General features: G+C 34.7%; 2 protein-coding genes across 7 annotated transcripts in view; one reads left to right on the forward strand and one right to left on the reverse strand.

The window, feature by feature from the left end:
* The window catches only part of cadm2a (cell adhesion molecule 2a), a 358,651-nt gene that overhangs the window by 192,495 nt on the left and 150,322 nt on the right, over nt 1-15,834 (forward strand). The gene's annotated exons all lie outside the window — the stretch shown is intronic.
* On the reverse strand, nt 5,262-14,713 carry LOC148969387 (C-type lectin domain family 4 member F-like). Of its 3 annotated transcripts, none has more exons than XM_089126328.1 (5): nt 14,194-14,713; nt 8,225-8,470; nt 7,898-8,025; nt 5,717-5,823; nt 5,262-5,610 (listed from the first exon to the last, which is right to left on the reverse strand). In XM_089126328.1, the coding sequence occupies exons 1-5, from the start codon at nt 14,348-14,350 to the stop codon at nt 5,400-5,402; spliced, it is 849 nt and encodes a 282-aa protein (XP_088982454.1). In that variant the 5' UTR covers nt 14,351-14,713; the 3' UTR covers nt 5,262-5,399. The 3 variants fall into 3 exon arrangements, with proteins under 3 accessions (XP_088982454.1, XP_088982455.1, XP_088982456.1); XM_089126329.1 differs by lacking the exon at nt 14,194-14,713 and adding an exon at nt 8,546-8,887; XM_089126330.1 differs by lacking the exon at nt 8,225-8,470.

Raw genomic sequence — 15,834 nt, forward strand, 5'->3', positions numbered from 1 at the left:
TCTGAACTAAATAAATTATTTAAGTTGATTTGACAAAAGAAAAAATGTTGTGATTACTACACTGTAAAAAAAATATTGTTGGTTTAACTTAAAAAAAGTAAGTAACCTGGGTTGCCTTAAAATTTTAAGTTGATTGAACTGGGAAAAAGTGAGTTAATACAATGAAGTAGATTAATTTAAGTTATCTCAACTAAATAAATTATTATACAGTTGATTTGACAAAAGAAAATATGTTGTGATAACAAATCTTGAAAATATTTTTTACAGTGTGCTTGATTCACTTTAAAAGAATTGCTCATAAAAGTTTTGCATGTGAATCATTTGCTGTACAGTATGTCATGAAAATCAATTGATTCTCAATTCTCAACATTAATTGTAACAGCACGTTGTGAAGAAAGTACTGTCTCCGTGTCAAGCTGTTGGGGTTTGATGCCGTCCAACAGTTTTGTCAGACATGGTGTTGAGCATTCTGTGGAGACGATGTGATTACAGACTGCTTTTCTGTGATCTCACAAATGCTTAGCACTTCTAAAGACCCTCGGCTTCTGTCAGGATCAAGCTCTTGGCCCATAAGAGGGACCACATAGACGGGTTAATTAAACTTAAATAATTAAAGAAAAAAGTGTCAGTAATGACCTGTGGTTTGGAAGGGCAAAAACATATGGCAGTAGACAACTATCTCTTTGCTGCCAGTCTGGGGTGACGCCCCACCTTCGCTCGCTTTGATGATGTCAGCCAATGGAGGTGGCAGAGTGCCAGGGTGGCATTAGCTATGCTGGACAGGTGGCTAAGAGAGAGAGGGACACTAGCATGACACTGTAATGAGAGGCATGCCAACTGTTTACCCGTCTGCCACCAGGCACGGCTCTCCGGACCGTTAAATCACAGAGTCGAGAGGCGTTTCCTGTTTCTCTAACTCTGTCTATCTCACACACAAGCTTCTGTTTATCTGCCTATCTCTCTCCCGGTCCACTCTCAACAACCTTTACATGGAATCCATTTATCTCTCCTCTTTCTGATTGAATCAGGTTTCTCTTTTTTTTGGTCCATGCCCACTTTCCTCTAGCAATTTCTGTGGCTGCTTGGTCTGATCTTGACAGTTACTGAATGACACAAAGTGACCGGGCCATCTCAAATCATGAGGTGTTACACTGAATGATCTGGTGAGAGGATTTCCTGTTGTCAGGCTGTGATTTAGTTGTCAGTAATAGCCAAAAAGGGCTCGAGAGGCCTCGGGAAACTTCCTCGGACTTGCCGGGTCATTGTATCCTCGTGATATTCCTTCATTTATCTAGCCATCTTCCATCTGTCTTAAACCGCATACTGCAGTCCGTCTCAAATAAATGTGGCATCTTATCATTGCCGATAAATATTTATTCAGGATGCAAATACAGATAATTAGGGTGATCATGAGTCAGTGTGATCAAGTCTAATTGTTTTTGTTACACAGCTTCGTCTACGCACTGAATTGCAATTCATTACATAGGCGGCCAAAAGTTATCGGAACAGACTGGTGGAATGTGGCCTCGTCACGGCTAATAGTGGACGACGGCCATAATTAACCCAACACACTCTGTCACTATAGGCACAATCTCGTTCAAACAAAGCCACTGCAAGGCCTTTTAATGGGTGTTTGTATTTAACCCAGATTAGGTTGGAGAGTCATGCAATCACATTTGAATAAATGTCTCATTATCTCTAATAGTGTTGGCTTATGGTCGCATGTTATTGTCGGAAATTGTTTCAGGTTAAGAAGATTACACAAATCGCTGCAGGAACTTACATGCTGATTGCTGTGACCTTGTCAGAGCTCGAAAATCACGACAGTTTATTTTTAATTTTTTTTTTTCAGCCACCCCAAACGGGCCTGCAGTTCAGATTTTGACTTGCACTGGTGACATTTTTACTGACCCTGAGGCATTTTGGATTTTTAAAATTCATTTAATTAATCGATTCAGTTATTTTTTGTTTCTTAAGCAAACAAATGTTTGCTTAGATGTTTTAGAAATTAACCATTAACCATCATATAATCCATTTTATGATTAAATATTTTATTTATTGTATTTATTTTTCCCTATTGTTTTTAACAGATTTTTTTTTAATTATTATTAAAGCAGCATTAGTTTTTTTTTTTTTTTTAAATAGATAAGTGGGCCAATACTGATATGTTTCATGTTGTAGACCTTGTGTTCTCCACATTTCAGCCATTTATCCAAAAACCCATAAAAAATAAATAAACTTTGGCACGGTGGAACCGGAGGTGCTAAAATGCTAACTCGTTTCCATGTTTTGGCCTACAAAGTGATGTCATACCTGCAAAACTCTATTGTTTCTTTTTTATTTTTTATTTTTTATTTTTTTATTTTTTTTGATCATGGCAACTGTCAGCTGTCATGCCACTATGGCTAACTTGTACTTACCAACTTGTTTTTAGTGATTCAGTTAGTATTTAATATTCAGTTTACTAATATGGCCTCCATCCTTAAATGCTATTTCTAAATTTATTTTTGTCCCAAACCCCATTTATGAACCCTTCTCTCCTGAATGTCTCTCAGTTCAAGTACAGGACAAATATCCAATAATTGTATCAAAGTGGGAAATCAATAAAGGTTGCTGAAGTTCTGGAAAAGGTTGTAAATCGATGAAGCAGAGAGGTGAAGGCCTCAGGGGGCATTGCCATGGCCCCAAATACTTGTGCCTGGTTTCTATTACCTTTAGAGTTGATTGGGTATTGACATTAAATGTGTGTGTTCACTGCATATTTCCTCAATGAGTCAACTAGATGAGTTTCAAATAGTTTCATAGATATATGAGCACATTTTTCATTATGTGTGTCCAACCCGTTCTCATCCTAAGGCATCATAAACTGACGCTTTTGACATTTTGTCTACATCCAACGCACATGGCACCCTTTAGCGTCAATGAGACACATATATATATATATATATATATATATATATATATATATATATATGGGCAGATATATAAAACAAGGATCTACAGGAAGTCGTCGGATTTATACTGCCATGACAGCCATTTTGCATAATGTTTGCTTATAAAAGTCCAGCATTTTTTTTTTTTTTTGTCATCATGTTGCTGTCTTTCCGCCAGTCAGTTGCTACATTGCTGATCATGGTTTTAGGTATATATCTGTCTTGTCCAATGAACATAAGAACGCACAGAAATTTCAGAAAACTGAGTCCAGATGTTTTTATTTTAATCAAATCCGTCAATTCGTTTGAAGAACCAAATTAGCCAGAATTAGCCAGTTATCACGAATAGAAGATCTGGCACATGTCAAATTATCTCAGATTTATTAAGCGAGATAAGAAGAATTGACCAGTTATGAAAACAAAGCGTGAATATATCATGTGACATACATAGTTAAAGAAACATGCCAATATCTTAAGTGAGTAAACAGGTGAAGTAAAATTATGTAAATTATTGTAAATGATTTATTATCCCTGTAAATTATTTATAAAGCAATTTAAGAGCACGTGGAATAAAAGTTCATGTCTTTTATTTACTCCTGGGAACGACAAATTCCCTACGCTGCCGTAACGTGTTGGAGCCACAGACAAGAAACAATGCAGCGGTGATGAACTCCAACTCCAGTTACAGTACATTAATGATGAAATGATTTGTGATCAGTTAGTATATTGTGCTTAGCCCACGAAGACACAAAAGACTTTCAGTAGAAACTGATCTCACACTGGTTAGAGCTGTGACGATAGACAACCAGATTGAATCATGCTAAAGTTCATTGTTCAGTGAGTAATAATATCAAATGTGTTGGATGTTGCTGATGCTGCAGATTTTCTTGAATGACTGTTAATTAAACTTTCAGTTCATCAATCTAATCGATTATCTTTTAATCTATATGTTTTTTTATTACAAATGATATCAAAATAAAAGAAAAAAATAATAAAAAATGAACATGAATTTCAGAATATCTCCAACTTGTAAGCTTTGCGGAAGTCAACAAGGAGGAAGAGTTGTGTTTCTTCATATCCTGTGTTGATAAAATGAGCATTTACATGTCGGTCAGACCGTTTGTGCCTAAGGAAGCTACAGATTATATGATCAAAATACTTATGAGTCTTTTTCTAATTATTTGTAACATATTTTAAAATTACTTTTAATTTCTCTATAATATTTTGATGCAAAAGAAATGAAAAAGAGTGCATCTTTAAGGGAAACTTTTGACAATAGCTCTAAAAATATTTTAGAGGAAGTGAAACTAATAAGTGGTTTCTATCACTAAGAGACATCTCCTCACATAAGATGTCAGTATTATTTCACAGCATATTTGCATGCTCATGTCAGGCAACAATACTGTAAGTTAATAGACTGATGCCGTTGTAAAGCACACCAAGTTAAATACATTTCTACTGTGTCCTCAAATGTCATAAGGAAATGTTGTTGTTTTTGTTTTTTGTTGTTTTTTTTGTTTTTTGTTTTTTGTCTAGGAAGTGAATATTAGCAAGATTTAGCCGTTAGCCTAGCATTAACATCAGTCTGTTGTTCCTAGTGTGAGGCTGCCGACTCTTGATCTGATGTGTGTTGGAGCTCATTGCTTGGTCGTGTGGCATAAGTCATTCTGAATAGATGCAAAAACAACATATATATATATATATATATATATTGTGGTATTTTTCTTATTTCACATCTGACCTGAGCCTACCTGGGTCTCGTCTACAAGCGACGTCCTCAAACGTCTACAGTCCATGTTAGTTTCCTATAATATTTATCCACTAGCGTGTCTCCTCAATGACGTCGGCTGAGTCTCCTAACTCTAACTTGCTGCGCAGCAATAATAAATAGACAGACTTCAGACAATGGCCTGTAAATGCTTTAATCACAGCTGGGAGTGTTTTTGAGCATTTCTCAGAGAAAAAAAAAATACATCAGGTTTTATAGGATAAAGACAAACACAAAAATAAGATCATTGATTAACTCATGACTTACAGTAACATTCTATCAATATGATTTGTTAAATTTGTAAAACTGTGTGAGCAAGACACTTTACCCCTAGTTGCTCCAGAGGCGTGCGACCTCTGACATAAAGTATATAGTAATTGTAAGTCTCTTTGGATAAAAGTGTCAGCTAAATAAATAAATGTAAATGTAAATGTAATGTAAATGTAAAAGCAAGCCTCCTTACCATATGTTACTGGCATAAGCAAAATTATCTCGAATCATCAGAAAAAAAAAAAATCAAAGAAAAGGGTTAAGAGTTCAGTTGATTACTCAATATGTCATGAGACAAAGCATACGGTATATTTTTAATTTGGGTACATTCAGAATGTGCAGTTGAGAGCATCCTCCAAGAACAAGGTTGAGAAACACTTTTTTAGATAATAATCAATTATTACACACATTTTTTTCTCTCTCTCTCTTTACTTTGCATCAGAAAAGGTGTGTGATGGCAGTGTGAGTTGTGAAAAGTTCTTCTCACAGATCCATTGATAATCTTTAGTACATGCTTCATCAAGCCACCCTACTAAATTACCCCACCCTGGCCGTGTAGGCACAGCCACAGTCAGGCCACAGTTCTCTGCTTTACCTCCATTGGGCTCTGTAGACACTCCAGACGCTTTCCCCCAGAAGCTGAATATACAGATCAGCATTAGATGTTCAGTGCTGCTTTCTGTGTGATATGATACTGACTTTAAGAATCATTTTTTAGAAATGAATCAGTTCAGTGTTTTCTCACCTATAGGTCATGTTGGTGCCATCAACCCATTTCCATCTGCCCTCCTCAACACTGTCAGTCAGACCAATCCAGACTATAGCTTTACCAGTCATGTTGTTAACAAAATCCTAAACAGATGAAACAGTTACAACACTTAGATTGCAGCCCACAAAGTACTTGATAAAACAAATTTAAAGCATACCTTTCTGTAATTACAGTGTACCTATAAAATACACACATGTAGGAATAAGGGATCAATAAAGTTTAAGGAATAAAGGGGTAACAACCAGGAAAATTAACACATTGTTTAAACTGTAAAGGCATCTTTACACATGCAGCCAAGTTGAGGCATTTCTAAAGCGGCTCTGTGAATGCTCAAATTTCTGTGTAAAACATGTAGGCCCACCTCAATATTGTTTTAGCCAAATTAAAAAAAAATGTCAGTAAACAAGGGACAATGAAGTAAACGAGTCCTGCACTCACATCATGAAGCAAACCACTAACATTAGAGTCATCGATGTACAGTATAAAATCAATTGGCTTTCGATGTTTGTATTCTTCCTTTGAAGAGACAGATCAACACGCTGCTACATTTGAGGACGATATTTCTCTCACACACAACAGTGAAATCTGCTGTCTTGCCTAAAACACAAATGTGCTGCTGAACATCTAGTGCTTTTTACCATGCAGTGATCTACTCTGTGTAATAATTCATCATTTATTTTTAGCATAAAGCATTTAGCATTAATTTTACAAAGAAATAAAAAAATAACTTTCAGTACCACAGAATTATGACTATCATCAAAGTGCAAGATATACCAACCAGAGGGAATTTATTTAAAATTCAATTAATTATTTCATTGTTTACAGTTTAATTATTTTACTATATTACATTATTTTATAACACTGTTAAAACTGTAGTTTTATATAATATAATAATAATGTAAAACAGCATTGTTTCATTGTTTAATTCTTTTGTAAGTGCATTTATGTCGCTTCAGAGAAGCGATAAGAAAATCTGTGTAAATGCAAATTTTGTGATTTTTTTTTTTTTTTTTTTTTTTTTTTTTTTTTAGATTGTTATGCCTCTTCAGATTTGGTTTATGTGTCACTTTTTCTGTGTAAAAATGCCTTAGGTATTTTATAACTAAGGGGTACTTATTCTACTATTACTACTGCTACTTTTTTATGGGAAAACATAGACTTGTTCTACGAAGTTACTGGGTAAATGTGACATCCACGGGCTGTAAATGAAAGTGATGCTTATTACCCTCTTGTTCCATAAAATTAAATGGTAACAAGAACCAAAAAATTCAATAATATATATATATATATATATATATATATATATATATATATATATACAAAATAAAATTAATTAATTCACACTGATATCATTGACATTTAATGACGTAAGTTAATAGTCAATGATTGACTACCATTATTTGGAAACCAAATTAATTCAACAACTCAATAATTTAAAATTAATTTAAAACAACTTTTCTTAAAAAAAATACTAAAAGTGAATTTTGTCTTTTTTTTAATCTATCTTGCTTGGCTACCTCCTCCTTGCTCCTCTTCTTTCTCATTATTTTATTTTAAATGATGAATTTCAAGAAGGAATCATGTCTCTTGCTATGCTGTATTAGCGTATGTATTAAATACACCCAGAAATGTTCTCGTACTTTATTCATCTTTTCGCTTCCCGCTAACTGTATTACACGTGCATGAGAGTCGAGTTCACGTTTGATGTAGACATATTAACAAAAAAATATTAATCCGTTCAACTGAGTGACATTACGCTACATGTACATTGGTCATCATTCACTGTTTATTTGTGAGTGTTGTAAAGAAAAAGAATTACATCCACTGTTGAAAATTTCAGGCTCATTATTTGTTGTGGTAATCGAATCAAAACTCTTCCAAAATGCAGCTTTGAGCGCCGTCCAGTACCCTAAAGTTATATATAACTACATGGAACAAGAGTATATTTCCGCAGTATAAAAAAGAAAGTTTTACCTGCCATGAAACATAGAAGCCCATTAGAACAACTGCAATTTTGCTCTCTCTCTCTCTCTCTCTCTCTCTCTCTCTCTCTCTCTCTCTCTCTCTCTCTCTCTCTCTCTCTCTCTCTCTCTCTCTCTCTCTCTCTCTCTCTCACACACACACACACACACACACATTATTCTTTCTCACACTCACTTGTTCTTCTCTGTTGTTTATGATGATCAGATCTGCTCCTCTCTCTGTACAGTATCGTCTGCTCTCAGTCCAGTTCTTCGTCTCATTCGGCATGTAGTAAAAACTGGATTTATAGTAAGTCCATCCATCTGTAAACAACCAGTTTAGCTCTTTATTCCCAATTGCATTCACCTGTCCGTAACTTATAGCAGATAGTAAACTCATAGATTATGAAACCTGAAAGTTACTGAGAGCACAACCCAACTCTATCATGCTTTAAAAAAATAATAGATATATAGCAAATAACTACATAGAAACTTAACAATAGAAGATAATTTATTGGCTGGCCTCTGTTCTTGAGTTTTAGCTGGTCTCTCTCTTCTGTGAGACTGGTTATGTTGGTCAGTAACTGGTCTCTCTCTTCTGTGAGTCTGGTTATGTTGGTCAGTAGCCGATCTCTCTCTTCTGTGTAGTTTGTGCTCTTTGTATGGATGTGAACACACAGCACTATGACTGCAGTCAGTAGAAGAACACACAGCAACACCAAACACACTGCAGCGGCTCTGGAGCTTCTGTTCCTCACAGAATCACTTCCTGAAAATGGCAGACATGAAGATAAATGTTTCTTAATTTCTACAAAAATTCCAGAAACTGTGTTTGTATTTGTACCTGTGTGTTGAGGTGGTTGGTTTCTCTCTGTGTGTCTGACCATACCCCATGATCCATCAGTGTTTATATTTCCATAAACAGGCATTTGAGTCATTTTTGCTTGTTTAGCCATGCGCGTAAATGACGACAAATCTCTGTAAGCATTTGTACTCTGTAGTCATCTGCTTTTGATACTTAATTTTTGAACATGAGGGCAATGTGGTCAATGGAGATCACAGTACAAGAGCATGTGACATCCTGTCTGTTTATATTAATTTGCAAATGGCACTATCGTGGGAGTGTGGTTAGAAGTTGCAGTTAGGTTAAGGTGCACCTGAGACCCACAGTGACAGAATATTTGACAGCTGTTGTCAGACTCGCTAACAAATCTATATATAAAAACTATACAGCAAAACGTGCCGGTATAATATGTCATATCATAATATATAATATACAAATATATATCCTCAGGAAGAGCAGCTTTTGGCACCGTGTAATCGAATCAATGAACAGCAAAAAGTTGGTTTTGGGTTTAGTAAAGCTCCAGTCCGTAACTTTTTTGGGTAAAATATTATGAAAAATAAATTGAGCAAGTACATAACCAGCCAGTGATCAAAATTAACTGCTAGCCTTAGCTCAAATCAAAATGGTAAGCAATTGTTTTCAATTCCAGTGGTACTGGTGGAGAAATTCAAGCATCATAAGGAGTCTCGGCTATAAGCTATATTACGTGTGAGGGTGTTGGAGGTGGAGATTTATAGCTTTTCCTCACTGTACTTGATATAATTAAACTTATCAATTTGATGGCGGATTCACCTGTTGTAAAATGCAAAAGACTTTGGACTGAGAGTTTGGAAAAAGAGACTGCAACCGGCCCATGCGAAAACAAGGATAAATATCGGAAGGGCTTTAAAGGGTTACCCCCTTAACTGTCACCGTCCCGGGAACGGGACACCTAACTTTACTTGACTATATTTCTATGAAATCCTAATCTAATTATGACAAATTATATATTTTTGGAATGGTCTAAGACTTCTAATTAAATATTCGACCCCTGTTTTGTGTTAAAAATTATGTAGGAAGAGTAATTACTGAATTTATGACAAGAGTGCACCTAAAAAATTCTGCATCATAACAGGAGGTCTGACCTTTGTCACAAAAAGTTGATGCACCCACTTTTAATCATTGATAATTTTTATGCTAAAAGTTCATAATAAAGCATACAATCTAGTATTTTTCAATAAAAAAAATAAGAAGTATAGTATAACATTATCCTCTAAAAATTATAATATATATGTATAAATTATCCTCTAAAATATAATAATATTTTTATCGCCTTTTTTATTATATCACATATTTTAGTAGTTATTATAAATTAGGTATCATTTGAAAGCTTATAAACTCAGAATTAATCCTGTGAAAACCATTTTATAATTGAACGTTGCGTTACCATAGAAACGGTACTTATTTTATGAGGCTCCTCCCCTTTTGGGCGTCCTTATATTTCATAATTTATTATCAAAACCTTTTCTAATCTTGACAAAACACATATTGTCAGAAAGGTCTGAGTCTCAGGGTTCCAAATTTTGCGACAAAATTGATATTTGGACAGAAATGTATTAATTTCTTAAGGCAGAATGTACACAACTAAATTCAATGGAATTCAATGGCACCCGGTGGCTTTTTTTGGTACTACGCCTAAACAAAATCTCATGGGAACTTCAATTTCTGTGATATCAACTTCAAATTTGGAACATAACTTGGTTAGATTTATGGCTTTGATTTTATAGTAATTTTAGAGTAAAAATATTTTGTAAAATATATATTTTATATAAAATAAAAAATACAGTATATTTGATTTACTGTGAATTATAACTTCCATAACTTTTTCATACTTTCATTTTTTGAAGTGTTTTCACTTCAGCAATAATCTGGTGAGTGTTTTCTTTAAAACAAGACCAAACTTGGGTATATAGTCCAAGGCATTCTTGAATTACAACCATTTAAGTGTGAATAAAGCATTTAACCCCCATTCTCAAAAAGGGGGGGATGACAGTTAAGGGGTTAAATTGATCAGGAAAAACAGAACCAATTTGAGGTCACTGTGTTATGTCACATGAGGTGCAATGATCTAAGAAGTTTTAAAGATTTTGAACTTCATTAACAAAACGAGGCTGATACAGAATGACACTCCGAAGAGTATGTACAAAGAATCAGTAATACACCTGAAATTTGGTAGAAAATTAAAGTTTTATTGAAAAAAAAAAACATATATATAGTGCCATAAAGGCAGTTGAAAAGTCTTTAGTCATATACTTTTTTGTGAGGAATGTATAGTTTTAGTGAGTCAGTAATTTAGGTCATAGATCTGATTTGAGAAATGTATAATTTTTTAAAACCATTTTTTTTCTGTATAACTTCCTGTCAGTGGACACACACCTTAATACACATAGCGGAAATGTTGTCTTTTTTTGTGATGAGATCATGTGAGTGTTTGAATCGAGATTGCAGTCTTTTAAGGATTCATCTCTGCAGCTCTACCTAAAATAGAGCCACTAAATTCTACAGAAAGTATTTGGTAGCACTGTGGGGATGACTTTTTTAACATTTTCATTCAGAATGTCTTAATATTAATTAAAAAGCCAAAACATAGATATTCAACTATGAAAAAATACATATTAGGGAGTCAAAATAGCTAATAAGTGATCCTCCGCTGTAGAAAAAGAAAATGAAGACTCAAAAATATTTATATAAAATTTACCGATGTAAACTCAGTATCATTATACTGCAAGGCTATATTTATTTTATTTTTATTTGTTATTTATAAAATATTTTATTGCCATTACCTGTTTTCATACAGAAGTGTAGTTTATTAAATATATAACTTTTTTTTTTTATTTGGATATTTGATGTGAAAAGAAGGAAATGGTTCTTCCGTAACACTGCACTTAAGGTGTGTGTGTGAATTTCCCACACCAGGAGTAATTTATATAGTTATATTTTATAGCGATTATCATTTTTAGAAAAAAAGTAACATTTTTCGTAAAATGTTCTGTTAAATAAAAGATAGAAAACAAATATTTGTGTGTGCTGTAAAGTGGTTAGAAAAAAGTTGGCCTAGAAACTTGTAATCGGTACATCACTTCATTTTTACTTTATATATATATATATATATATATATATATATAAACATTGTTTCTAATCCAGTTGCAGCGTTCACATGAGAACATTATCAATGAATGAAAACTTACAGTTCAGTTTGTTCTTTGGAGAGAGCTATTGTAGTACTACTAAAGGCTTGGAATAAACTTCAGATGTATTTGGTAATATTTTGTGATTTCTTTAATGGTGCTTTTGTGTCCTTTTTCAAGCTTGAATTCTCTAGTTCCCACATTTTGAAATCTTCAAAATATTGTCTTTTTGTGTACCACGGAAGCTGGTGATTGTAACTAAAAGCACTATTTCAGTAGAGTCAAGACTGAAAAAAACTGTTTATGGTCTGTGGTTTTACTGTTTTTCCACCAACACAAAGGTACAGCAGCATTCTCATGAACATTTCTTTGAAGGCCTCAGGTCCTCCTTGACACAGTTATGATAACACCACACTAATGATGGATGTTTCTCTGTAGTTCTTTATCTGATTTGAGCAGACAATATAATGCACCTGACCTCATCTACATTGAAAAAGGGCAAACAGTGAACTGACACTGTGCTTCAGTGTTTAAAGTGGTCAGTGTACCGTTCAGTTAAATAAAACGTTGATTTATGGAGTAAATGAGAAGGTTTAGTGATGATCCAGAAAACATTAACAAATGGTTAGTTATTGTCTAATTTTAACTTAAAGGAACGCTCCGACTTTTTGGGACTTTAGCCTATTCACCTTACCCCCCAGAGTTAGATAAGTCCATACATACCTTTTTCATCTCTGTGCGTGCTATAAGTCTGTTTGACGCACCCACGCTAGCCTAGCTTAGCACAAAGACTGGATGTGAATGGTTGCAGCTTTCTAATCCAAATGAGTGGCAAAATAACGCAAACGTTTTCCTATTTACATGTTGTGATTTGTATAGTCACAGAATGTACAAATAACAAAGTCAAATGAGACACAGACATCTTTTAACCGTATAAAACATGGGAACTATTCTCTGAAGGCGAAGCACTGCTACTTTGGCGGAGTGATAACCGCATCACCTGAGACACGCCGTGGTGAGGAGCGGAGAGTTCGCTCAGTGTTTGGGTAACAGAGTCAGCAATTTATAAATAGTAAAAGCGTAGTTTAGAGTCATGGGTTTTCGCTCTATTGTAAAAAGCTGCGACAGTAAACAGGGGAGGTAATACCATGTTTCACAGAATTCCAACTAAAAACGCTGACTGGATGAAGAAATGGCTAACTTACTCTGGATATTGATCCAAACACACCTAAATAGATCATCAAGGGACATTATGTTTGCTCGGTACATTTCAATGGACGACTATTTTGAAAAAATGGAATTTTCCACACGGACCATAATGTGCTGAAGGATACGGCTATCCAATCGATAGCACAGACAGGACAAGTGGATCACCTGCGGCTGAGGTAAGTGTTATGTTTTTAGATGACCTACTGTAACAGTGCCATTAGCCAGATCTAATGTAACGTTAGTGACGCTATTATATGATTAGGGTATGAATATGTTTTTATCTTGATGCGGTGCGGACGCGCTTGGAAAAAAAACGAGCGCGTTCACCGCGTTGAACTTGCACCCTGCGCGCGGCGCGCCTAGTAGCCTAAATTTGAAATAACCATGGAAATAACGAACTTGAGCGTGCAAAAGGGTGCGATAGGCTGTGAGTTCATTGTGCAAAAACAATTTGTGCTATTACTTTCCCCTTATTCTATCCTATAGTAATGCAATACTGTATATTATATAGGCAAATGTATTTACTGTTGAATACATTTGGTTCAGCTAATAAATTGCATTTAAAATATATTGATTCCTGTAATATTAATTATTTATTCATGTGATATTTATAAATCTGGGTGCGTTTCTGGTTGGAAATCAATGAAACATGGTACTGTATTACCTGGTCTCCCCTGTTTATTGTCACAGCTCATACAATAAAGCAAACACCCATGATAAACTATGATTTTCTATCTAACGTTAGTAATTGCTGACTCTTTACTCCAACACTGAGCGAACTCTCTGCTCCTCGTCACGGTGCGTCTCAGGTGATGGTTATCACTCTGCCCAAGTAGCAGTGCTTCGCCTTCAGAAAATATAGTATTTATACGGTTAAAAGATGTCTGTGTCTCAAATGGCCTTGATATTTGCACACTCTGTGACTATACAAACCACAACATGTAAATAGGAAAACGTTTTTTGCGTTATTTTGTCACTCATTTGGATTAGTATGAAAGCTGCAACCATTCACATCCAGTCTTTGTGCTAAGCTAGGCTAGCGGTGGGTGCGTCAAACAGACTTATAGCACGCACGGAGATGAAAAAGGTATGGACTTATCTAACTCTGGGGGGTAAGGTGAATAGGCTAAAGTCCCAAAAAGTCGGAGTGTTCCTTTAAAATAAAGAACATGGCAACTTCACACAATCTCTTCCTGAGCACCAGAAATATGATGTTAAATGGCTGAACGTGCAAACTCTTTTTTTTTTTTTTTAACTGAATGTACTCACCTGTACGCTGTGGTTGGTGTGTGTTTGTCTCTGTACTGAAGTCATGATCTCTCACACAATCTGCACTCTCATAGATTACTACCGCCATCTCCACTCTATCTGTCTTCATTCCCTCAGACTCAGTCCGGATCACATTGTTATAAATACTATCAGACATTTCTTCTCTTTAACCGTCAAACTTTAAACAAGTTTGTCCCTTGATTCTGAGTAGACGAGTTAGCACTTGTCTTCTTTTTAAAGCTAGTGACAAATTTTGTGGTCAACGTGTGAAAACAAAAACATGTGACATAAGATCAGTTGACACAGTTGCGATTGTCTTTTCTTCTTTATTGTGATGTAAATCCAAGTGAAATGGCTTCTCAAGCAAGAAAAAAAAATGTAGAAAAAATGTAGACTTGATGATTTGTCCATCTGGAATTGATTGGATGGTTGTGGTTTGCTATTGCTGTGATGTCATGTGAGTGACAGGTTGTCCCGCCCTTGCGCCATTAAACATCATCAGAGGAAAAAAAAAGATATGCCACTGCAAGAGGGAGGGGAAGGTAATTAGATTAAAGATTATGAGGACATATTCATTAAAAAAATTAAAAATATGTGTGTGAATAAATCATTTATAATAAATACTGCATTTAAAAAAAAAAAGTTTAGAACCATCTGTAAAGAACATCTATACACCTTTATTAAAAAAATGACTATCACTATTTTGCAAATACAGACATTTTAAACTATAATTATAACAAAAGGCACCTAACTTTTACATTATGTTGTGTGCTTGTGGGTGTACATGTAATACATCTTACATATATTTTTTAATAAACCTTATAATATCAAAATTTGTGTATAGAATTGATAGAAACGCTGAAGAATTTGAAGGATGTAATACATTCCTCCGTCATCACCATCTTGACTGACCAAGTCATTCTCATTCGCTGGATGTTTTGAAGCACGCAGCAGCAACACTGCAGCTGTACTGCAACTTCCTGAAGTCACTTCCTGAACACGTCAGACATGATGTTCAGTGTCTCTCTCATTATTACTGTTCACATAGCACTAGAGAGATACAGAAGTGCCAGGCATAATTGTAGGGCTGCAAGATTTGGCCCAAAATGATAATCACGATTATTTTGAGCAATATCGACATCACCATTATTTATCAGATTATTTGTTGATTTAAAAAAAAAAATATTTTATTGTCACAGTGGCTAATTATAACTGCTTTCACATCCATATTGTGCTACATTCCTGCTAATATACAACTATGTGCATCACAATAAAATAGGTCCTCTTATTCACCAAAATTCAGTGCATCTCCTTAACGAATAAAGAAAAATAAAGAAAACAATAAATAAAATGTATAGCAAAACTTCAACAGTGCACTATTTTACATTTACATTGCGTAAATATATTTTAGGAAGCAAAATATAAATTCACATTGTTCCTGCATAATGGATGTGAATAAAACGTACAAAATATAAAGTCAATAAAAAATAAAAAATAAAAAAAAATTCCATAACAGAATGTAACCAAATGAGAACATGTCAAGGCAGAACAAGGCAGAGTCATTGTTATTTGACGCTTAAGAAATGTAAAATGTTGTGGTACAGTGTCAGTGATTAGTTGTGAAATCTTACTGCATAAATT

The sequence above is a fragment of the Pimephales promelas genome, chromosome 23, assembly GCF_988280905.1.
Source record: "Pimephales promelas chromosome 23, fPimPro1.hap1.1, whole genome shotgun sequence".
Taxonomy (NCBI): Eukaryota; Metazoa; Chordata; class Actinopteri; order Cypriniformes; family Leuciscidae; genus Pimephales; species Pimephales promelas.